The following is a 25,725-nucleotide window of genomic DNA, read 5'->3' as shown; positions in this document are numbered from 1 at the left end:
TGAGCTTACAGTGTATAAAAACTACTAAATTTTTTTTTAAATTGAACAATTATGCAAACAAATATTGTCATCTTGTACTCAAGAAACTAATTTCTTAATATAAGTATGAAACTTGACAGGTATCCTATGAAATTTCATCTTATTAGATTTGACCCAACATTCTAGCATATAAAAATCCTTTTTCAACTTGGCTATCATAAATGTGTTAAATATCCCACCCAAATTTGTTTTATATATAAGTACAATAAGCATTCCATTTCTACCTTTATAAAAATCATTGATAAAAGTATTTAAAACAATGGAGATAACTCTTGGGGCACTACACTAGAGACTTCCTTCCATTTTGATATCAGTTCATTATTGACAAGGAGGCACTGCATTTAAGCAGTGTTGCTCCAAATCCTAGATGTGGAGTAATAAAAACTGGATTTTATTTTTAGCTTGGGCACCATGTGACTTTGTGCAAGTCACTTAATCTCTCTGGATCTTAGTAAACCCAGAGGCAAAAGAGAGGGTTAGACAAAATGACCTCTAAGGTCCTTTTAAGGTCTATCTCTATAATCTTACTCTTTGAGACCTTTCATTCAACAAGTTCTAAAATCTACCTGACTGCTGATTCTATCTCACATTTCTTTATCTTTCTCATAAGAAAAACAAGAACATGTTTTAAAAGGCTCTCAGTCTATTCTTAGTCTGCTAATGAAGAATGATCTTCTTAAATAACATGTCAACATAGCATCAAATAAGACCTCCGCCACTGCCAAAGAGTGAGTGACTTGGACACCAAAGGTCTTTGCCTGCCATTGCCATGACCTGCTACAACACAGCTGAATGTGTATAGTTCAAGATGAATTGAAGAGTAAAAGGAGTAGAATAGCAATGAAGAACTGATTATAAACTTTAAAATTATTTTTCAATTGGGGAGTTGCCATCATTGTTGTAATCTACATCGATAAAAATTTGTGGGAGCCAAGATGGTGGAGTAGAGGCAGCAATCCAGATGAACTTTCTTAACATTCCCCTCCCAGCAACTATATATAATTTATCAGATCAAATTCTGAAGGAGTAGAGCCAACACAATGTTGAGGGTGAAACATTTTTCCAACCTAAGAGAACTTAGGGGGTTGACAGGAGAGGTCTGTGACACTTGGGTGGGTTCCAGCTCAGAGTGCATGCAGAACCACAAGTGGTGGGAAGTTTGAATTTGCTTCAACAGTGCATAAATAGCTTGGGGAGCTCTCAGCCAAGAGATGGTAAGGGCGTAAGAAAACTAGTCTAAAAGAGATTTCAGAGGACCCTTTGCTGGCACTGGGTGCAAGATTGGGTACTGTGCCAACTCTATTATCCATAAACAGTTCTGGGCCACGGTTCTGGATTGCAGTTCCAGGGTGGAGAGGAACATCAGTGGTCAGTCACAAGGGAGCATGGGCTTTGGAACTAATTCCAAGGCAGAGAGGAATACTAATGCTTGTAGCAGCAGGGAAACAGGGACCTTTCCTGAGTAAAGATCAGAACACAGACCAGGAAAGCAGTGACCACACCTGTCCCCAGATCATATCACCTTGGAATCACCCAAAGCTTGCACACCCCCAGAACTAGCTCTGAATATTAAAAACAGCACAAAAAGCCTAAAGCTTGGGACAGTGTCTCCATACACCAAGGCAAACAGAGCCTAACTTTAGCATAAAGTTTAGATTAAGAAATAAGCTAGAAATTAAGCAAACAAGAAAAAAAATAATTTGACTATAATTAGTTACTGTGATGTCAAGGAAGACCAAGATACAAACTTAGATAACAACAACATAAAAATGAGTACAAGCAAAATCTCAAAGAAAATGCTAAATTTGATACAAGCCTAATAAGAATTCCTGGAAGACTTAAAGAAAGGGACTGAATGACAGAGGAAAAATTGGGGAAAGAATTAAGAGCAGTGCAAAAAAATTATGAAAAAAATACCTAGCTTTGTAAAAGAGGTACATAAAATAGTGACAAAAATAAGATCTTAAAAAACACAATTGGCCTAAGAATAAAAGAGACATGAAAATTCACTGAAGAAAAGAATGCTGTAAAAGCAAAATTGGATAAATTTTAAAAAGAGGTACAAAAGATCACTGAAGAAAAACAATCCTTAAAAATTAGAATCAGGCAAGTGGAAGCTAATGATTACCTGCTATATGAAGAAATAATAATAAAATCAAAAGGATGAAAATAATAGAAGTAAATGTGAACTATCTTAATGGAAAAACAATTGACCTGGAAAATAGATTGAGGAGAGATAATTTAAGAATTATTGGACTATCTGAAAGCAATCACTTAAAAAAGAACCTAGATATCATATTTAAAGAAATTTTAAAGGAAAACTGACTAGATATTTTAGATACAGAGGGTAAAATAGAAATTGACAGACTCCACCAATCACCTCCTGAAAGGGATCACAAAAAGAAAATTCTCAGGAATATTATAACCAAATATCAGAGGTCTCAAGTCAAGTAGAAGTACTGCAGGCCGTCAGAAAGAAACAATGGAGCCAATCAGGATTACACAAGATTTAGCAGCTTCCATAATAAAGAAGTTTGAAATATGATATTCCAGAAGATAAAAGTGGTAGGATTATAACCAAGAATGGCATACCCAGTAAAATTGAGTATAATCCTTTGTTGGGAGTGGGGCAGTGACGAATAGATATTTAATGAAATAAAGGACTTGTAAGCATTCCTGATGAAAAAAAATAGAGCTGAATAGAAAATGTGACATTCAAAGATAACACTCAAGAGAAGCATAAAAGGGTAAACATGAAAAGAAATCATAAGGGGGCTCAATAAAATTAAACTGTTTACATTCCTATATGGGAACATGATACATGTCACTGCTCAGAACTTTTATCATTTTAGGGCAATTAGAAGAACCCTACATAATATAGAGTATAGGTGTGAGGCCATTATGTCAACATGATCTCAAAAAAATGAATGAAGGCATGAGAAAGAGGTAGGCACTGGAAGAAAGGGGAAGGGAATGGAAGAATGGGGAAAATTAAGAGACAGGCAAGGAAGAACTTTTAGAGTGGAAGGGAAAATGATGGGGGTGGGGGGGTAGGCAATATTTGAACCATACTCTCACTAGAATTGATTGAAAGTGAGAGATAGATAGATATAGATATAGATGCACACACACTCAGTTGGGTATAGAAATATATCTTAACCAATATGGAAGTAGGATGAGGAGATAAGAGAAAGGGAAGAAGTCATAAAAGGAGGGCAAATTAAGGGAGGCAATGGTCAGAAGCAAAACAGACTTTTAAGGAAGGACAGGTTAAAGAGAGAAAGATCAAGAGAAGAAAATAAGATGCAGGGAAATACACTGTTAGTAGTTATAACCATTAATGTGAAGGGGATGAAATGACGCATAAAATGGAAATAGTTACCAGAATGGAATAGAAACCATAATCCAACAATATGTTACAGAAGACACATTTGAAACAGAAAGACAAGACTCAGAGTTAAAATAAGGGGCTGGAGTAGAATCTATTATGCTTCAGCTGAAGTAAAAAAGGCAGGAATATCAATCATGATTTCAGACAAAGCAAAAGCTAAAACAGACCTAATTAAAAGAGATAACCAGGTAAACAACACTTTGCTAAAATGTACCATAAAAAAACTTTTACAGAAACTTTCTCAGATAAGGTCTTATTTCTCAACTTTATAAGGAATTGAATCTTTTTTTTTTTAAAAAAGAACTATTCCCCAACTGATAAATGTTCAAGGGAAAATGACAGTTTTCAGAAGATATCAAAGCTTTCTATAGTCATATGAAAAAATGCTCTAAATCACTATTGATCAGAGAAATGCAAATCAAAATAACTGAGGGACTACCTCACACTCATTAGACATGACAAATGCTAGAGAGGACGTGAGAAAATAAATACACTAATGGATTGTTCCTGGAGTTGAGAACTGGTCTAACTATTCTAGAGAATGATTTGGAACTATGCAAAAAGTTAATAGAAAATCATGCATACCTTTTAACCCAGTAATATTACTATTAGGTATAACAATTGGAGTGATGCCACCTGCTGGAGAGTTACTGTAAGAAAGCTCCGCCATGAGGAGAAGGCATCTGAGGGCAAGCCATGTGGCTTTTCCTTGGTGTCAGGAAGTGATGTTTGCTTGTGGGTATTGTCTATCAAAGCTACCAGCCAATTAGCTTGGAGCTGTGTGTGCATGGGGATGGGATGTTCTAAGTTTCACAGGAGGCGTTGGGTCCATTTTGTTCCTGACCTCACCATGGCAGGTCAGATGATGGGGTCTCTTAGAAATAGTTAGATTTTTACCTTTCTCTCTGATCATTAGATTCTAATGCTCTTCAATAAATACTAAAATACTCTTGCTAAAGCTTCTAATTTATTGGTGACCACTCATTAGATATTTTAGACAGTATAGTTAGTATTTTAGCCCCTTACATGCATCTATATCCCAACAAGATAAAGGAAAAGGACCTATACATACAAAAGTGTTTATGGTAGCTCTTTTTGTGGTGACCAAAAAATTGGAAATTGAGGAGATGCTCATTAATTGGGGTATAGCTGAAAAAGTTGTAGCAAGTCATTGTGATAGATTAGTATTTTATTATAAAAAATGAAAAGGGAGATAGTTTCAGAAAAAACAAACTGGAAAGACTCATGTGAACTGAAGCAAAGTGAAGTGAGCAGAACAAGGAGATCATTGTATATAGTAACAGCAATATAATAATGATCAACTTTGAAAGACTTAGCCACTGTATTCAATACATTGATCTACCACAACTGGCAAGGACTCATGATAAAAATGTTTACCTACCTCCAGAAAAAGAACTAATGAAATCTGGGTGAAAATTAAAGTGAAAATTTTCATTTTATCTATTTATTTATTTTTACTTTTTTATGACATGGCTAATATGGAAATATACTTTTCATGATTTCACATGTATAATGGGTATCATACTACTTGCTTTCTCAATGAGTGGAGGAGAGAAAAGAGAGAGAATTGAGAATTCAAAAAAATTTAAAAAATTTAATATTAAAAATAAACTTGAAAAAACTTCAAAATAAACACTTATGTATCATTACATAAAAGTTGATAAAAGGAAAAAGAAAATAGGAAGTCTAAATTAGCACAGTGCCCAGATCATAGTAGGATCTTAATAAATACTTTTTGACTCACTGATTGACTTTCCTGAAATTTGTTCTCACTTCACTCATACATAGCTTTCGATTTTCCACTACCATAATTTTACATGTGGCTCTCCCTAGCTGGGATGTCTTCTGTCCTCATCTTGTTATATTTATTTCCCCTTCTTGTCATATGTCACCTTTCGTTCCTCCACCCCTTCCCCCATTTGTACTCTCTTCCTATTTTAATTTGTTTATATTCCTTTGTATATACTTTCTATTTATACTCATGTACATGTTGCACTTTCCACATAGAATGTAAGTACCTCACATTTCCTTTCTATGTATTCTGAATTTACTTTTGTATTTAAATGTTGCTTTCCCCATTTGAGTATAAGACCCTTTAGGATAAGGGCTTTTTTGTTTGTTTTTGTCCTTATATCCCCAGTGCCTAGCACAGCATCTGGCACACAGTAGGTACTTAATAAATGTGTTCAATTTCACTGAGTAATGAGAAATTCATTTGAAATACCCAAATCAACCCACAAAAGCCTTTCTAAACTCTAAGAAGACAACAGTAAACAAACTAGAATTTTCATGATGCTATGGACAAGGTCAGTTATAGTTATCAAATGTTTAGGAGTGGTGTTGCTAGCATTTGTGTTTTAGGTCACATGTATGATAGTTTATAGATGTAGTACAATGGGTTATATATGCACTTTATAATACAATAGGGCCCCCATTATGATCAATATGTGCAGTGCATTTGTGGCCACTTTATATGACTATGGTAAAGTTTTACTATTTCTAAATGATCATGGAGGTTTATAGCTATTATATATTTCTTTTTATGATACAGCCATGATTATTTAGAAGATGAATCCTTGGACAACTCCTAGTTATGATATTTTCCATTTAGGAAAATAGGATCCCCTTTACCACAATCTACTTTATGACACAATTCCCAGAAACACACAGCATGAAAAACAAGTCCTGCTTATATTCTAAATGAGTTAACCATCAGGCTTTGGGAGGGAACTATAAACCTATGTCACATTTTATATCATCATGGCTTGTACAAAGAGAATGCAATAAAATGTCTCCCTCATACAACACATTTATCTTTTCTTCTTCTGATTCTTGCTCATGAAGTTTCTTCCTGTTATCCACTCTCATCTCCCATCTTCCTACATTCCACCCATTCTTCAAAGGCCAATTTATGATCTATGTACTCCATGAAGCTTTCCAGGACATATAGTATCCTCTACATTCCCAAACTTTGTAGGGTAAAAAACATTCTTTTCTATATCACAAAATTAGTACTTCATCATATAATATTTCCTGCTCTAACGATAGAATGTAGGTTTGTGATGGACTTTACACATCATTTTGTCCAACTCTCTGAGTTTATATATGAGGAAACTGAGGCCCCTCATTTTTCATATGTGAACACTTTATCTCCACATCTAAATGTTATTTCCTTCTGGGTAGAAAATCCCACAAAAAGGAATGTGGGAGTGGCCTTGAAGAATGGATACTATTTGGATGACTGAGAGGGAGAGTAGGAAAGGAAAGGATATTCCAAGGGAGAGAAACGATATGAGTAAATATCTTGAAAGACATGTGGTAGCTTTTAAACTGGACCAGGAAGGAACAGAAAGCCACTGAAAACTTTGGATCTAGTGAATTGAAGGACATGATAATTTCAGAACCAGATACATTATAGATCATCCATTCAAATTTCTCATTTTCAGATAGCAAAAACTGAGGTCAAGAGTGTACAAGTAATGGAGAAAAATAAAATAAAAATAAAATTAAGTGAAAAAAGAGTGTACAAGTGACTTCTCTAAGATCATACTGCTTAGCAAACAACAAAGATGAGATGTTCTTTCCATTCTACAAGGCTAATGAAAGTCATGCTTAAGGAATTACAGTCTCACAGGATAATGGGAGTATAGTTGTGACAAAAAGACCAACTTGGAGGCTATCTTTTCAATGAAGTGAAGGAGAAGTACATTTTCCCACCTTGTAAGAAGGTAAATTTTTTTAAAAATGCCATGACTTTGTGCCTCAGTGACTAGGAGAATGATACTATCACTGAAAGATAGAAGGTAACTGGTATAACAGAAAGAAAACTGAACCTGAAGTAAGGAGACTAGGCTTTGTCACGTAACTTGCTATCTATGTGACATTGGACAAGTGTTTTCTTCTCTTAAGGTTTCAGATTCATAAAAATTGTTGTTCTCTATAGCTCCCTTTAGTTCTGATGTTATATGATGCTAGGTTGGGAAGAGGGCACTCTTGGGAGTGGAGAAAATGATAAATATGATTTTCTTCTCTTTTTGGTATCATAATTAAAGCTTATTTACCTTTCTAATAACCAGGGAATTTTCTGTTCCTTCTGTGCCCCACATCATTTCATCCTTGTTCCCTCTAGCCTTCAAGCTTTCCCTTTCTTCTCACTCTGTCCTAGAATCAGAGCTTGTCCCACAAGTGAGATGAGATATATTTTGATGCCAACAGATCCATCAGATAAGGGGATATTTAATGAGCATTTATTGAATGTCCCCTCTGTACAGATCACTGTAGTAGGCATCACATGGGGTTACAAAGCAAGATAGAGTCTTTGGCTTTGAAGCAGGTATAATCTTAGATGTAGCTTTCAGGAACATTGCTCTAGATTTTATCAGTCCTACCACATTTCCCCGGAATCTAGCTTAGTCCCCCATGGAAAGTCAAGCACAGTCAGAAACTGCATTGTCTTTTGAAATAGTACTTTGCCGAAACAGTGCCTTACTATATAATCATAGGATCACACAATTTGACAATGAAATGGACTTCAGATACCATCTAATCCAGCCTCCCAAGTTCCTAGAAGAAAAAAAAGGTATTATGTTCCCATGGTGAATTTATGAAAACATGGGAGCAAGAATTGGGAGGTATTTCATTGCAAGGAGTCCACATACTCAAGAAATCATGCCTGTTCTTCACAGAGTGGCTTACCTAGAATCTAGGGCTACCTAACTTCAGATACCCAATAGCTTTGTCAGCCTGCTACTTCTTAAAAATTACTCCATCCTCTCCCACCCCCATGGGTCAGCTCCTACTGGGAATGCTGCTCTCCCCCGCTTTGGCTGTGGAAAATCCTTAATCACTCTGCAAGAAACACATACCACCTCCTACATGAAGCCTTCCCACATTCCACCAAGTAGAAACTTTCACTTCCTCTTTCTGTCTCCTTTTATCTTTATTTCTCCCAGGAACTTATCCCTTTCTACTATGCATTACTTACCTGTGTCCCTCACTTATTTCCCTAATCATTGTTAAGTTCTTTGAAACAGGAATCACCTCTCATTCCTCTTTTCATTTAGAGGTAGGATCAATTTTAGAGATATGGTCCAACCCCCCTCATTTTGCATATGAGGAAACTGAGGCCCAAAATGGCTGAATGATATCCAAGTTTCTATAACTACAAGTTAGATTCCTCTTCTGTTTCCAAATCAAATTATCTTTCCACTATACTGTGTGTCGGTGCCTTGCACGTAGTTGTCTTTAATAAATGCTTGTTTAATTGAATCATCCAATAGAGGCAGTTTGGTACAGTGAAAAGAGCACTGGCCTGGGAATCATAGGTCCTAGGTTCAGATCCCATCTCTGACCTTTGTGACCTTGGAAAAGTCTCTTCATTTTCCTGGGCCTCAGTTAGCTCATCTGAAAAATGGGGGAGTTGGACTAGATGGCCTCTAAGTTCCCTTTAAATTTTAAATCTCTGACTCTATGGTTTAAGTACCTACCACCTGCTTGAGGCTGGAGACACAAAGTGAAAAATGAAATGGTCCTGGACATCTAGAAGCTTATATTCAATTGGGTAGAAACAACATGTTTGCAAATAAGTAAATACTAGATGGCAATTCTATAGTACTTTAACATTTGCATTGAACATATGTTGTCTCATTTGATCCTAACAATTCTTGGAGATAGGTTCTGTTGTCCCTATTTTACAGATGAGGCAACTGAGTCTGAAAGAGGTTAAGTGACACGTGCAGGGTCACAAAGCTGATAAGTGTCTGAGGCAGGATTTGAACTGAGATATTCCTGTCTCCAAGTCCAGTATTTTAGTACCAGAGGGAGAACTAGCAAATGAGAGTGGTGTACCAGAGGTACTGAGGAGGTGGCATCTGACCTTAGTCTTTTTTTTTTTTTTTGTATGGCAATTGGGGTTAAGTGACTTGCCCAGGGTCACACAGCTAGTAAGTGTTAAGTGTCTGAGGCTGGATTTGAACTCAGGTCCTCCTGAATCCAGGGCTGGTGCTCTATCCACTGTGCCAACTAGCTGCCCCTGACCTTAGTGTTAAAGGAACATAAGAATTCTAAGAGATGGCATGAATAGGAAGAACATCCTGGTTAGGTTGAGTGGTTTATGTAAACATACAAGAAAATGGAAGTTAGAATTTTGAGTTCAGGAAATTGTTTTTAGATCAATTTAACTGATCCATATTTATTGTATATATTATATGATGAAGACAAGCACACCTACCAAAAATGAAAAGGCTGCAATTCCCTCAAAGGCTGGTTTATTGTTCTACTCCATATTCCATAAACATCATCACCATTATCTAATTATTTTTACATGTTATGTATCCTCTCTAGCTTCTACTAACATCTTCTTTCAATGCCTCATCAGGGCACAAATATACCCTCAGGTTTTCAAAGGATTTGCCCATCAGATACAAGTTCCCATAGGTCACAAAGATCATAGACTCAAACCCAAACCCCCTCCACAACACCCAGACTTTGTTCGAAGACTGTCAAGGATAAGGAACACATTATCTTCTGGAGCTCTCCATCCCTCTTTTGGATAGCTTTAATCATAAGATTGATCAAGTTAGGAAAGCTACAAGTAAAGGCCTTATAATGGACCATATGGCTCTTATCCAAGGACCAGGTTAAGTATGGGAAAAGGCTCATTTCCACAAAGTTGGCCCATGAGATGATAAATGTGTTGGCCATGATAATTCATGAAATGTATTACTGATTCACCGTCAGTAAAGGGCCTACCCACATGGATCTTTCAAAATTTTCTCTGCATGATATCATAGACTCTCTTCTCACCTGATGAACACAGGACTTTTAAACTTCTAAACTAATGCAGTGTCCCACTTCTCAACATTCCATTTCCATCTCAGTACTTTTCAGTGCATATTCATATAAGCGTATTAAATGTTATCTTTTATTTGCAGGGTTGATCCTACCTGACATTGTCATGCCTTTGAATGTAAATCTTGTGGAAAATTCTCTCAGGTGGCTTCAGAAAATCTTCCTTCATTTCCATGGCAACATTTCTAGGCAAAAGACTCATCAGGAGTCGTTCCTATAGGCCAAAATAAAAATAAAAATAATATTACCACTACTACTACTAATAAAGACACAAGTTAATTTGCATTTATTTTTCTTTGCTTTTCCTCTAGGCATTTTGAACTATTATATCACTCTTGTTGACACAAGCTAATGTGAGAATTTCTGTTGTATTAAACTGTAACTTCCCTAATCCTTCTCTTCTCTATGTAAGGTAAAGAAAGTTTCTATTAAGATTTTGTACTAGCACCTAGCACAGGACTTTGTATATAGTAACCACTCAATAAGTGCATCCTTCACTAAGAATGTCATTTTTTTGGGGACAGCTAGGTGGCACAGTGGATAGAACACTGGCCCTGGAGTCAGGAGGACCTGAGTTCAAATCCAGCCTCAGACAATTGACACTTACTAGCTGTGTGACCCTGGGAAAGTCATTTAACCCCAGTTGCCTCACCAAAATAATAATAATAATAAAAATTTTAAAAAAGAATTACATTTTTTAAATTAAAAAATACTACACTAGACTATCTCATTAATTATCAAACAGTTATACACTGGTTATGATACTAGATAGTTATGACTTTCTAGACAACATGGCACGACAATCACCATTCATTCATAGATGAGCCTTAAAGATGTATGGGCTCTTAGAGTCATTTAGTTCAACTTTATTAATTCCTCTATTCCCTAAAAGCATTTCATCTTCTTGTACCTCTGTAACATTGCTCATGTCTAAAATGTTTTTACTCCTAACTTGACTGATTTAAACCCCTCCCATTCTGCATATAACAGATTAGAGGTTGTTTATTATAAAGCCTTCTTGATTTTGCCAATAGGAAATAATCTCTCTTTGAATCTCTCATATTATTATGTCTTTGTGGCTCAAATATATACATCACATTTTAATATACATTTGTTACTTGTATCCCTGACATTTCTCTAAGCTCTTTCAGTTACATATATTAGTAGATGGCTTAATAATCATATTAATAATAATTAGGATTTATATAGTATCTACTATATGCCAGGTAATATGTTAAGTGCTATACTAAGTGCTTTATAAATATAATTTTATTTGACCCTCATGACAACCCTGGAAGATAGGTACTATTATTATTTCCATTTTACAGTTGAGGAAACTGAGGCAAACAGTGGCTAAGTGGACCTGCCAAAAGTCACACAGCTACTAAGCATCTGAGGCCAACTTTAAATGTAGGTCTTCCTAACTCTAGACCCAGAACTCTATCCACTGCACCACCCAACTGCCAGCTCTAACCATAAAGTTCTGAGTGTTGGATTAATATCAAAATAAAAGGAAATCACCCAATGGTATGCTACCTGTCCCTATCCAATTCAAGATTTTTTATTTCACCTTTTCAATGGCAAATGCTATTAAAATCTCCAGATGACACAAAATTCAAAGAAAAAACTAATGCAATGGATGAGAAAGTTTAGTTTCTAAAATCATATTGAGAAGCTGAAAAACTAGGCAAAATCCAGTGAAGTGAAACTTAATAGACACACATATAAAATCCTTCACAAAGGCCACCTTGTCAAGGTACGGAATTGATTCTGGGGCTGTCAAAGACTATTAACATATCATACAATCTATGAAAGGTCTACCAAACTAGAAAGAATGTGAACATAGCCCCAATAGAAGGCTATTTGTTGTCCTTGGACCAGCTAACCTAAACAAGGAGAATCTTATTATCAGCAGGTTAATCACCGATTAACTATTTGACCAAAGTTAACAAAATTGACTATGATACAGATAAATACATAAGAATTCTTACATCTTGGAGATATACAATTTACTTTTTTCTAAAAATTTAGAATTTTGTCCTTATTCATCAGTATTCAGTGTATCCATCATCTTAATGACTTCACCAGAACAAATCACAACCTATACATTCTTTTATTCTCTATGCAGTCTTTGACCATGTTCCCCCATATGTTAGCTTGTATTGTATGAAGAGAAACAATATTCAGAAGAAAACTAGTAAGAGTCTCTTTGCCCTCTATTTTAGTCATACTACATCTGGATTGAATAAGCAAAAGTGGTGTAGGATCACCACTGACAAATTGGCATACAACAAGAATGATCAAAATGGTAAGAGAACTGGAGACTCTACTATAATATACTCCAGTGAAGGAAGGTGGGATGGTTAGCCTAGGGAAGAGATGGTTTATGGGGGATATAATAACTGCCTTCAAATATGTGAAAGGCTAACATGTGAAAAATGTATAAGACTTGTTCTGCTTAGTTGCTAAAGGCAAAACTAAGAGCAAATGGATGAAATTCTATAGAGATTTATGCTAGAGCTAAGGGGGCGGGGCAGAGGGGGCAAAAGACTTAACAAAGCTGTATAAAGGTAGAATCAGCTATCACAGGAGGTAGTGCATTTTCCCTCACTGAAGATATTTAAACACAGGCTGGATTTTCACTTTTAGGGGATTTTGAAAAATTCAAGGTTTAGATAAATGTTATACTTGATCTCTTAGGTCTTTTCCAACACTGAGATTCTGAATATTGCACTGATCTAGAACAGTGGTCCTTAACCTGGGATACATGAACATTTTTAAAGCAATTTGTAACAATTTCAATATAATCAGTTTCCTTTGTATTTTATGTGATTGATTTTAAAACATTATTTTGATGCAATGTCCATAGGTTTCACCATACTGCTTAAGGGGTTCATGACACAAAAGAAGTTTAAGAACTTTCTGATCTAGAATACTAGCAAGGGCTAGGAAGGAGAAGATTTAATTGAGATGTTCAAGTCATTGATGATAAAGGCAAAATGGTGACTTGGAGCCAATATGGAGATGAAGGTAAAAGCAAAGATGGAGGCAAGATATTATCAGATATTATAAACTTTAAAGGAGGAGAGAGTGCTGCATGGCAATAGCAAAGCATGTGTCTGCAGATGGTATCAAGGCATAAGGAGTATGCTGACTCCTCTTCTTGACCCTGGGAAGCATTTTAGATGTCTGATACTATTTTTTCCCCTCTGAGAAGCTTAAAGAAGTCCCATAAGTGAACAATTCATCTATGGGGCTACATCTATAATCCTGGAGCTGTCCAGCTGAAGGCAATTAAGTAAGAAAATTCTAGCTGACAGCATTTTCAGTTATTATAGGTGCCCTGTGTGAGATACAGAGGGATAGATTTGATGCTATGGGAGGATTGCTTCACTGAATCAAACGGCAGATTCTTTTACTTGAAAGAAATTGTAAAGCTGAGAGAACCAACCAGTCAGTATTCAACCAACTTGGCTGGTATTTTATCACAGAAGCTGGTCACTTCTTACTGAAGCATCTGTTATGTCCACTTGTTTTTCTTCTTTATTTTGGTAACCTTACTTAGAGGTCAATCAATCGAAGAAGAAGCCTTTCTTTCACACACTAGAATAAATTCACTTCCCAGCCAGACTCAAAGCCCAAAAAGAAGGGGGAAAAAATCCAAGCATTGATGCTTTCAGCAAGAGCACAGCTGCAAAAGGTTGCCACTGAACTGTCTGGTTTCTCAGACAAGTGTTTCATGTTGAATTCCAGAATTTCAAACCGTCCTTTGTATCTTCAGGTACTAATTAGATACAAATGTTAAAGTGTCTTCTAATAGAAATTTATCAAGAAAGAAATGCAAATATTAGATGAAAATCATACCTAAATGACTAATATTAAATAAATACTAAAGTCCTTTCAAGACCAAATGTGAAGAATCTCTTTGTTCAGGATTATCACGCTGAGAAACACAAATTATATTCGTCCCATTACATGTACTATTTTCGCCTTGTTAAAAACTAGCCACAGTTTTAACATTTCTTTTCAACATTCCCTCACTTGAAAAGAATACAAATTAAACATTTTCTATTAAACCATTTCTTCCTTGATTCCTTCAGCATTCCTCCTCCTCCTCAATTAAGACAAAACAAACTTTATCAGTTCCAAATCTGGGTTAAATAATATATTTAAGAACAGTTTGGGAAGTGTATGTGGGGTTACTATTCTCTTCAAAGAAACTGTACAATAACTGTGTACACAATAGGTTTGCATAAAGCTGAGGAATACCTTCAATAGACTATAAATGAATTATACTATTAGTGTATCCAATGTTGAATAGGGGCACATTTGAAAAATAATTGATGTAGACTAAGCCTTAAGTGATGATATAAAGTGGAGTCTGAAAGAACTAATAAATTATTCCAGTGTTGATTATAGATAAATACATACACACACACACACACATATATATATATACATGCATACATACATATCAATACATAGCTGGATGGACAAATGGATGGATGAATCAGACAGCCAGATAGGTATAGATAGATAGATAGATAGATAGATGATAGATAGATAGATAGATGATAGATAGATAGATACACAGATAGCTGCATGTATACCTATATGATCTAGATATAAATATATCTGATTCTGAGCATTGCAAAGACTCTTAGGTCCAAGTGTGTACAAGTATTTGTGTGCATGTGTGTGTATAAGAAGATAGCTATAGAGAGATAGACAAATTCATAGATTGTGTGTGTGTGTGTGTGTGTGTTGGAGAGAGTGGGTGATAGAGAGAAAGAGAGGGAGAGAGGGAGAGAAAGAGAGAGGGAGGGAGGGGGAGAGAGAGAGAGAGAGAGAGAGAGAGAGAGAGAGAGAGAGAGAGAGAGAGAGAGAGAGATTTTGTTTGAAAAAAACTGGACCTGTAGTTGAATCAGTGTAGGGAGCTCTGAGTAAGAAATATCATCACCAATGTCGCATCAGCTGAAATGTGTAGATTTAGCTAATTGCCTTAGAAATTAAATTGCCTAGGGTTATTAGGCAAGGATTTGATAGAGGCAGGATGAGAAACCCAGGCTGCCCCTATCTAGTATGCAACACTATTATATGAGTGTGTATATGTAAACGAATTCCATTAAATCCAAGTTACAAGTGGATGCTAAAGTCAGTTTTGAGGAAAGACCCCTTTCCTGACTTTCATAACTCCCATAGCAGATTTTTTTCCTTATCTAAGAGGAAAAAAAATCCCCAAAGCAAACAGCATTGAAGCTACTTTGATGTTTGCAATCTTCCAAAAATCTTTAAATTTGAACCTGCAATCTGCTGAACCACCAATTAGGGATCGCTGGGATTATTTAAAATTTAAAACCCAGGAAACTAAAATAATAAGCAGCTACTCATTCCCTAGCTCCATCTCAAAACCTTCCCCCTCCCTATTTCCATATACCATAAAATTTACCATACAAATAACCGTGAAAATGTCCTAATTGATCTCTTTGCTTCCAGCCATCCCTGCATTAATCTATTCTCCACACAACTGCTAAAATAATCTTCCAAGTATGCAAGTCTATGTCACCCTTCTGCTCAGATATCTTTCAGAGTTCCCTATTGATACTAAGTCAAAATATAAATTTATCAGTCTCTCTAATGGATTCACTATCCAACTCTCTTCAGTAGCCATTTCAAACACTCTCTGTCCTCAAGTCTTTCACATTCCCTCTTTCTCCATTTTCTTATGCAAAGATCCTGCTTTATATTCCACAGAAAAAAAGATCCCATTTTGAGAGATTCTCCTTCTCCTCTCCTGCTTTTGCATCATCAAGACACCATCTTTTCACTATTTATTTTTTTTTCCACACTGCTTTCAGATGAAGTGGTCCTTTTCTTTGACAAGTCAAATCCTTCTAAAAGACTGTTAAATCCAACTCCTCCAAACTTTTCCAGAAACTTACTCCCACCATTATCTCCATTCTCCATCTTATCTTTAATCTCTAATTACAGGTTGCTTCCCTGCTGCCTACAAGCCAGTCCTGTCTTCTATATCCTTAACAAGTAAACAAAAAAAAATTTACTTGATTTTACCATCCATACTAGCTGCTGACCTAGATGACTCTGCTCTTTCATGATTAAGCTCTTTAAGAAAACCATCTATTGGAATTTGAATGCTGACTGAAACATACTATTTTCACTTTTTTGGTTTTTCTCTTTCTTAAGGTTTTTCCCTTTTGTTCTGATTCTTCTTTCACAGGATGACTAATGTGGAAATATGTTTAACATGATTGTACATACATAACCTATATTAGATTGGTTGCTGTCTTGTGAAGGGGGAGGGAAAGGAGGGAGGGAGAAAAATTTGGAACTCAAAATTTTATAAAAATGAATGTTATGGGGCAGCTAGGTGGCACAGTGGATAAAGCACCACCCCTGGATTCAGGAGTACCTGAGTTCAAATCCACCCTCAGACACTTGACACGTGCTAGCTATGTGACCCTGGACAAGTCACTTAACCCCCATTGCCCAGCCCCCCAAAAATGAATGTTGAAAACTATCTTTACATGTAACTGGAAAAATAAAATACAATTAAGATTAAAAAGAAAAAAAACAAAACCACTTATAATTGGTGTCTTTACTTTCTCTCTTCTCATTCTCTTTTGAACTCCCTTCAATCTGACTTCCAAACTCATCTTTTAACTAAACATTCACTCTCCAAAGTTACCAATGATCTCAAAATTGACAATTTTAATGGCCTTTTCTCAATCCTCATCCTTCCTGATCTCTCTGTACCATATGACACTGATGATTTACATCTTCTAGATTCTTTCTCCTCTTTAGGTTTTCATGACACTAGACTCTCTTGGTTCTCCTGTCTCCTTTGCCTTCTTCCATGTCTCACCCCCTAACCCTGAGTGTCCCTAAAGATTCTGTCCTAGGCGTCCTTTTTTGTTGTTCTTGTTGTTCAGTCATTCCAGGCATGTATGAATCTTCATGACGCTATTTGGGGTTTTCTTTGCAAGGATACTGGAGTGGTTTGCCATTTTCTTCTCCCGATCATTTTACAGATGACGAAACTGAGGCAAACAGGGTAAAATTGACTTGCCCAGAGTCTTACAGCTAGTAAGTGACTGAGGGTGTATTTTAGCTCATGAAGATGAATTTTTCAGATTCTAAGCCCAGCATTCTATCTACTATACCTTCTTCTCTTTTTGCTTTACTCGATTTCACAAGGTTCAACTATCACCTCTATATAAAAGGATTTGGATGAGGGAGAGTACAGAGACAGAAGAAAATAGCCAAGGTGGGTAGAAATAAAGAATTGTACATCTTGTCATGTAGAGACAAATAACAGACAATAACTTGCTGGTGCTTTTCAGTTATTTTTACTTAGAAACTGATCAAAACTAATCAGAGGTTGTTTGGATTCCCAAGACCCCATTTTAAAATCTGTGTCAAATACTGCAATTGTTATAATAATGACAAATGGAAGAGAAATGATCGCTTAAAAATATTCTTTTCCACATTACAAAATTCATAAAATTTTCTTTTATGTTCTCTGGAAAGTTGATTCTCTGCAAATGCAAATCAATGGAAAGTATAAGGATGGTAAATTAGTATATCAAGCAGAACTATCTCACTACCTTTGGGAAAATACTATTTTGAGGAAATGAACATATCAGTGTGGCATTATATTGTATAGATTTTCAGAGTGAAAAGACAGCTTCATATATCCTATGCAACTTCTCATTTAATGAACTGAGGTAATAGTGTCTTTGCAGATACCAAATGAGTTAACACCTGTAAAGCATTTTGAAAAACATAAAGCTCTATATAAGTATTACTATTAAATTATAAAACAAAAAGATCCATATAATATAGGTATTTAAAATACATAAACAGGTAAAAAATAGCATGATTATAGCATGATGTGTATCAATCAATCAACATCTATTAACTGCTTATACTTTTGTCACTCTTGAACACCCTCTCCTCATATATACTCTCTCCTGGGCCTCTTCCTATGTATAAAACAACAACTTGGGGGCAGCTAGGTGGCACAGTGAATAAAGCACCATCCTTGGATTCAGGGGGACCTGAGTTCAAGTCTGAAATCAGAACACTTGACACTTACTAGCTGTATGACCCTGGGCAGGTCACTTAAACTTCATTGCCCCTTAAAAACAAGAACAACTACTTATCAGTCTTTTCTTGCTGGCTCATCAACTACTTCAAGCCTCCCAGATGTGGGTATTCCCCAAAATTCTGTCCTAGCCCCTATATTCTTCTTCTCTACTTTTTCTTTGTGACCTCATCAGATTCTCTGCACTTAACCATAACTTGTCTGTGAATGATTTCTACTTCTATGGACCCATGCACAGTCTTGCCCCTGAGCTTTAATTCCAAATCATCTATTGCCTCTAGGAAATTTTAAATTTCATGTTCTAGACAAATCTCAAACTCATGATGTCAAAAATATAATTTTTTTTTTTTTGGTGAGGCAATTGGGGTTAAGTGACTTGCCCAGGGTCACACAGTTAGTAAGTGTCAAGTGTCTGAGGCCGAATTTGAACTCAGGTCCTTCTGAATTCAGGGCTGGTGCTCTATCCACTGTGCCACCTAGCTGTCCCTCAAAAACATAATTAAAAAAAAAACTTTCTCTGAAATTCTATTTCTCTCAAAGACGATGCCATCCATCCAACTTCCCACATTCATAACTCTGGCATTTGTCTCAACTCCTCCCTCTCCTTCACCAAACATATTCACTCTGTTATCTAATCTTGCTGTCTCTATATACACAACACTGCTTGCACCTGACCTCTTCTCTTAATTCAGTTACCACCTTAGGTTATGTCATCTCATCTCATCTGTGTTATTGCAATAGATTCCTTTTTGGTTTCCCTGCTTCGGGTCTATCCTCATTTCAGTTCATACTCTACACAACTGACAAAGACTGTTGACATGAAATTGTTAAATTACAGACACTTCCTTTTTGCTAAAATACTGTAATAAACTAAGGAAATGAGAAATGACATATGTTGCCAGTTGCAATTACACTATTAACTGGTTTTTTTTCATTGTTTTAGGGAAAATGTACTTTGTGAGGAAGTTCATAGGAGAAAAGGAAAGAAAATAAAGGTCAACTAAGTATCTTAATTGGTCACAGTGAAGAAACTGAACAACATTAGTTAAGATATTATCAAGGGGGCAGCTAGGTGGCACAGTGGATAGAGCACCGGCCCTGAAGTCAGGAGTACCTGAGTTCAAATCCGGCCTCAGACACTTAACACTTACTAGCTGTGTGACCCTGGGCAAGTCACTTAACCCCAATTGCCTCACTAAAAAAAAAAAAAAAAGATATTATCAAGGATATGTCTGCCTGGAAAAGGAAGTAGGACAACAAAATCCTTAGTGATGTATTTGTACACCAGAAATATTGTACTAAAAGAATGAGTAGAAAGTCTTCAACTCATTAAGAATGTCCTCTATGTAAAGTTTTGAAGAAAACAGAAGCAACACTTAGAAGTCAAATTAATTTTTAAAAATGATTATTAAGCATCTGCAATCTTTAAAGCTCTGTGCTAGGCATTGGAGATTTAAACAGAAAAATAAGACAAGGAGAGTGTGCCATCTACATTATCAGATGGAGTACCCCCCATTGCATGCCAATAAGGTGATTTCTCAAAGTCACATATAGCTCTTTGATACTCTAAGGAAACATTATAGGAGCATGGTAGACAAGGAGTGATGATTCACATTTTGGAGACCAAGTCTTCCAACTTAACTTTTGATTTTCATTTTTTATCACCCTGCAATTCTATTCATTGTCTGTTTCCTTTATTTCTTAAACCATTCAAATTATGTGTATAATATAAGGTCTTTTTTCTACCCTGTGTGAAAATGCTCTCTGGTGGTAGCAAAATACAAACATGGGTTTATACTTAATCAAAACTGCGCCAAAGATCTGATGATACATTTTCCACCCTGAGATTACAAGGAGTAAAAGCAGCGAGAGAGTCATTGCTTGTAATGGGAATGTTAACTTGGTTGTTCCCTACCCCTTTCATCCTATGGCAGAAACAGATCAAATTCAATTTGGAGATCCAAAAAAAAATTCTCTTCTTCCCTGACTTCAGATGTAACTTTTATGTTTTATAGAGGTTTTTGAATAGGTTACCTTGGAGCTTGGTGGGCTATTTATGGATTGCCTTCTAAAAAGAAACAGAATGCTCCTGCCAGTCCACTTAGTAAGGTATGAAAGGGAGAACATTTTAAAACTTATAAAAAACCAAGTACATAAAATATATTCAGAAAAAAGGGCAGCATGAAAAAACCTGTGGCCACTGGGTACTTGTACAGGTTGTATAGGGCTTCTCATAGTCCTAGCCCACTAGGAATTCTTGTTTCCTCTGTGGAATACTCTGACCACCCTATCCCCACTTATTTACTATATTAACATTCAAAAATGTGTTATTTGCATTTCAGGATTCAACAACAAATCAAAGTCCACTTATTGGTGCCTATCCACAGTGTTTGGAGAGCACCATGCCAAGTGTTGGGAAACATATAAACAATCCCTGACCTTGGGAGTTTATGATCAAGTAAGAAAGATAAATTTTAAAAAATAATAAAAATACATCAAGAGGGAATTAAATGTAGCTGGGGGACAGCAGAGAACAGATCTATGATTTCATTACTTCATTAGTGTAGAAAATACGTGGTTCTCTACAACCAAAAGTTAGAGTTGCCTAGGGCACTAAGAGATTAAGTTACTTGCTCATGGTCACACAAATATGTGTCATGGGCAGACTCTGAACCCAGGTCTTCCTGTCTCCAAGTCTGGTCTTCTATTCACCATCCCATGCTGTCTCTCAGTAAGACCTCTAGAGAAGTGAAAAACCCTTATAGTCTGAAGTGGAGGTGGGGTTGTCATTAATAAAAATAGAGATTGGGAAATGCTACATGGTGGAAGTAGCAATTGAGTCTGACTTTGAAGGTAAAGGGAGGATATTCAAGGCATAGAAGAGAGCATGACCAATGCCACCAAGAAAGGAAAGCTCAGGGTATGTTTGGGTGACAGAGCATAAGTAGTCCAGATTGTTTGATATTTAGAGTAAATATAGAGGAAAAGGATGAGTGAAGGCTGAAAAGTGAAAGTGGAACCAGACTGATAAGGGCCTGAGATCCCTGGCCAAAGAGGGTGAACTTTACAGTAAAATTATGAACATAGAAGTGAAATGACCAGATCTATGCATGAGGAAAATTAATTTGCAAATAGTATAAAGAATAGATTACAACAGAAACAGAGTAACGGCAGGAAGACCTTTTATGAAGCTATTGGAAGAGACTGGGGTATCCTAATAAGGACAACTATTAGGGTGATAGAAATAAGACTAATAATAACAGTTAACATTTAATAGCAGTTTAAGATTTCCAAGGATATGTGTGTATGTATGTACATATGTACTTACATATGTATGTATGTATTCCAAGTCCAAAGCTCTGTCCACTAAGTAATGCTGCCTCTGAGAAGGGGACATTATTTGAAAGAGAAAGATTTGCTGAGGTGGAATCTACAGGAGCTATCAACTGATCCACTGTGAGAGGTGATAGAGAAGAGTAAAAGTCAAGGGATGTACCTCAAGCTTGTGAAAATGATGAGATTTCTTTCTTCTCTCCTTTTTCTCATCACCAATGATTAAACAAGCTGGTGACAAATTGCTTAGGCCACCGTTTTTTAAAAAACTTTTTCCTTCTTTTCTTGAAGTTGATTCTCTGAAACTAGGTTTCACTTACTCCATTTTCTGTCTTATATGGCACCTGGTTTCTTGTCACTTGTTCATAAACTAAGTAAGTGAAAGCCTGAAGTCATGTTGCAAACTCTATGAGACAGAATGGATCAAATAGGTGAGGAGCTTTTCATAAACTCTCAATGTGTGGTGCAGTGTCAATGGGCATCTCCTTGTTGATGGATAAGACAATCCACTGGGTGAAAGAATCATAAGATGTCAGAACTAAAAGTGACGCATGCCCAAAGAGGAAACCCCTCTACAAGATACCCAAAAAACAATGCCGTCCAAGTCTTTCTTGAAGATGGGCAACCCACCACCTCCAAAGGCAGTCCATTCCACTTTTGGACAGTTCAACTCTCTCTTGAATTTCATTACTGACCTCCCTACTTTCTCCCTCCTAAAAATATCTGTCCTATTTCAGCAGAGTTATAAAATATTCTTTCTACCATAATCACCCTACTTATTGCTGTGCAGTGTTGGCATCTATTGTTCAACCACCTAATTTTCTTCTTGGCAGCACAGTAGATAAAGAATTAGATCAAGATTCAGCTCTGTCACTGACTGTGACCTTGTGCAAGAGATCCAACCCACTCACTGTAGGTCAGCTTTCTTATATCATGTGGGGAGAACACCTGCCCCTAGCTAATTCTAGTACTTTTGTGTTTCTTGCTAGGATAAAATAAATGAAAATGCCTACCTTTTCAACTTTCTATATTTTAACTGCTGCATTCATAGTTTTATGTATACACTAAATGCCTCCCACCCCAAACCATGAAGCTTTTTTTTAAATTCAGGGACTCTTATTGTTTAATTTGGGGTCACTGGATCCTAAAATAGTGCTCCATGCAGAATATGTACTTAATAAACACTAGATGAATTTAATTTAATTTAATGTAATTAATTTAATTTAATTGTGGAACAAACATACCTTAGACTGATGAAATTGTGTACCTTGGAGTTGCCAGAAATGTCACAAATATATTCCAACCCCTACATTTTCCAGATCACAAACTTAGAACTATAAAGGATACCTGCCATCTCCTAGTCCTAGTCTCTTCATTTTATAGAAGAGGACATTTGAGCACAGAGATCACTTGCCCAAAGTTACAAGGTTGCAGGCAGCAGAGCTGCCATTTAAATCCAAGTTCTTTGCCATGAAATTCAGTGTTTGTTCTACTTTATGAGATAAAAATTAAAAGTTCATGATTTGCTCATGGCCATGCAGCTAATTAGTGGCAGAGTTGACATTGTTATCTCAGGTATCCTGACTCCCATATCCCTATTTTTTCTGCTACCACATTATAACAAATTTATACTAGAGTTCCTTTTGGTTTTATGTCAATATGTATATTATACATCTACATGTTCAAAGAGAGACAGAAAGATGTGGGTGAGAAATCTTCAAGTATTCTAGCTGAGAATCTGTGAACATAACATTCATCGAACTAGAATGAAGTAGAAAATGAGTGGTGTAAGTTTGTGTTCACTGCTAATAACTAAGTAGATCCAAGTTTGTACCAAGAGGAATGGGGATCCTACATAGGCTGGCACAACCCATGGCTCAAAGCCATTGCCTCCAGGGCTCTCTGCAGGATCAGGAATGAATTGGCAAACAAACATGAGGAACAGGCCATTCTCCTTAACAATTTCCAAGGAGTCTCTATTCTGTGAGGAGATCACAAGACACTGAAGATAATCATAGTAACCAGAAGGCACATGAACTAAATGGGCTACTCTAATGCCTGCATAGATTGTATTCTGCTTGTATTTCAGGAGGACAAGCTCACTGCTTATGTTTGCTATCCACACTACCTAGATTCAACCAAAGTCCCCATTTTATGAGGAGGGAAATGAGGTACCTAAGATAGAAGCTGTATTTTATGTAGAAGGAAAACATTCTGAATTAAGGAGTGGTTGCATTGCTATAGGAGAATTACGTGGGGACAGCTAGATGGTGTAGGGACAGCTAGGTAGCGCAGTGGATAAAGCACTGGCCCTGGATTCAGGAGGACCTGAGTTCAAATACAGCCTCAGACACTTGACACTAGCTGTGGGACCTTGGTCAAGTCACTTAACCTTCATTGACCTTCCAAAGAGAGTAAGGGGGTGGGGGTGGGGGAGAAGGTTAGCATTTCTGGGGCAGCTAGATGGCACAGTAGATAGAGAACCAGCCCTGGAGATAGGAGGACCTGAGTTCAAATGCAGCCTCAGATATTTTACACTAACTAGTTGTCTGACCCTGGGCAAGTCACTTAACCCCAATTGCCTCACCAAAAAGAGAGAGAGAGAGAGAGAATGAATTATGTGATGGGTTGTTAAGTGGCATGATGATAGGCTATATGATAATGGAGCTATATTTGGTGATATGGTTGATGTACTAGGTTATGAGAAGTACTTATATGAATTAAAATGTATATGACATTGAAAAGTCTTCTAAAAGCCTCAAAAGATAATCAAAGTACTGCATTGTTCTCCTATAGATATTACAGAAACCAAAGGGGAGCATCCAATATTTGGGGCAGATCTACTATGGAGATAGAAAAACATGAACAAAAACATACTGAACAATATGGTTTGAATTGATTGTTATCTACACAAGTAGACTATATACCATCATTGAGGAAATCATAGATCTTCTGAAGAACTGAAATAAGATGTTAGCACTGTTTTCAGCACCATGGTCAGCATATGAGGGGTAGTTCTAAATTGGGGCTTCTTACACTTTTTCCACTCATGACCCTTTTCACCCAATAAATTTTTATGTGACCCCAGATATATAGATATATAAAATAGTTATAATCTTTTCCTATTGCCAAATTTTTGTGACCGCCACATTCAGTTATGAGACCCCATACAGACTCTCAACCTACAGTTTAAGAAGGTTTGTTCTAGATGGCTATTTCAGGAATCCACTACCTTTCCTTCTCCAGTAGCAGTTATTACACCTGGCCACTCTCAATTTTAAATATGTAGTCATCTTAAATTTGGCATTAGTAATATATAGTTTATTTAGAGTATCAAAGACTGAGCTAATCTTTATAAACACTCTAAAGACTATGTGATTATTAGTATCCTTTGGTCTCCCCCCAAACTTTTTTCTACTATTCTTCCACCATTACTTCAGAAGCCTGTTATACAGCTAGCATACTATAGTCATCTGATACTACAGCCAAAAGAATTGAAATTGAGAATGAATCACAAAAAATGTAAAGGTACATGATGGATATGAACAGGCTACAGTATTATTACTAATTAGGAATCAGTATAAGAAGTCATGGAAAGACTATTGTTAGTTAAACATAAAACTGGAAACAAAGATGGGACTGTTACCTAGACAGACCATGTATTCCACCGGAATTGCAAAATGCCAAGAGAATATAAAGAAGATGCTTAGTATGTTAGGTGGAACTCCCATTGAATAGGGTAAATGAATGGAAGAACAAAGACATGAAGAACACCAACAGGTGAGCAGTGATAGTCAATTTGTGATTTGCACTGTAGGAAAGAACACTTACACCAAAGAAATGACACTGGAGTTCTGAACCGTACTTCATAAGAGAATAATACATTCGTGGAAATTTGAGAAATTAGCATAATACCTTGAACACTGGATTTAAAGTCAGAAGACCCGAGTTCTAATCTTGGTTCTGT

General features: G+C 36.4%; 1 protein-coding gene across 1 annotated transcript in view; it reads right to left on the bottom strand.

Moving 5' to 3' along the window:
• The window catches only part of ADCY1 (adenylate cyclase 1), a 348,458-nt gene that overhangs the window by 184,553 nt on the left and 138,180 nt on the right, over nucleotides 1–25,725 (bottom strand). Inside the window, exon 3 of the mRNA XM_043979268.1 lies at nucleotides 10,396–10,514. Within this exon, the coding sequence (XP_043835203.1) occupies nucleotides 10,396–10,514 (119 nt within the window). The remainder of the gene's footprint in view (nucleotides 1–10,395; nucleotides 10,515–25,725) is intronic.

This window comes from Dromiciops gliroides, chromosome 1 (assembly GCF_019393635.1).
Source record: "Dromiciops gliroides isolate mDroGli1 chromosome 1, mDroGli1.pri, whole genome shotgun sequence".
In the NCBI taxonomy this organism is placed as follows: Eukaryota; Metazoa; Chordata; class Mammalia; order Microbiotheria; family Microbiotheriidae; genus Dromiciops; species Dromiciops gliroides.
The sequence above is the reverse complement of the archived record's forward strand: the minus strand, read 5'-3'. Positions and strand labels throughout refer to the sequence as shown.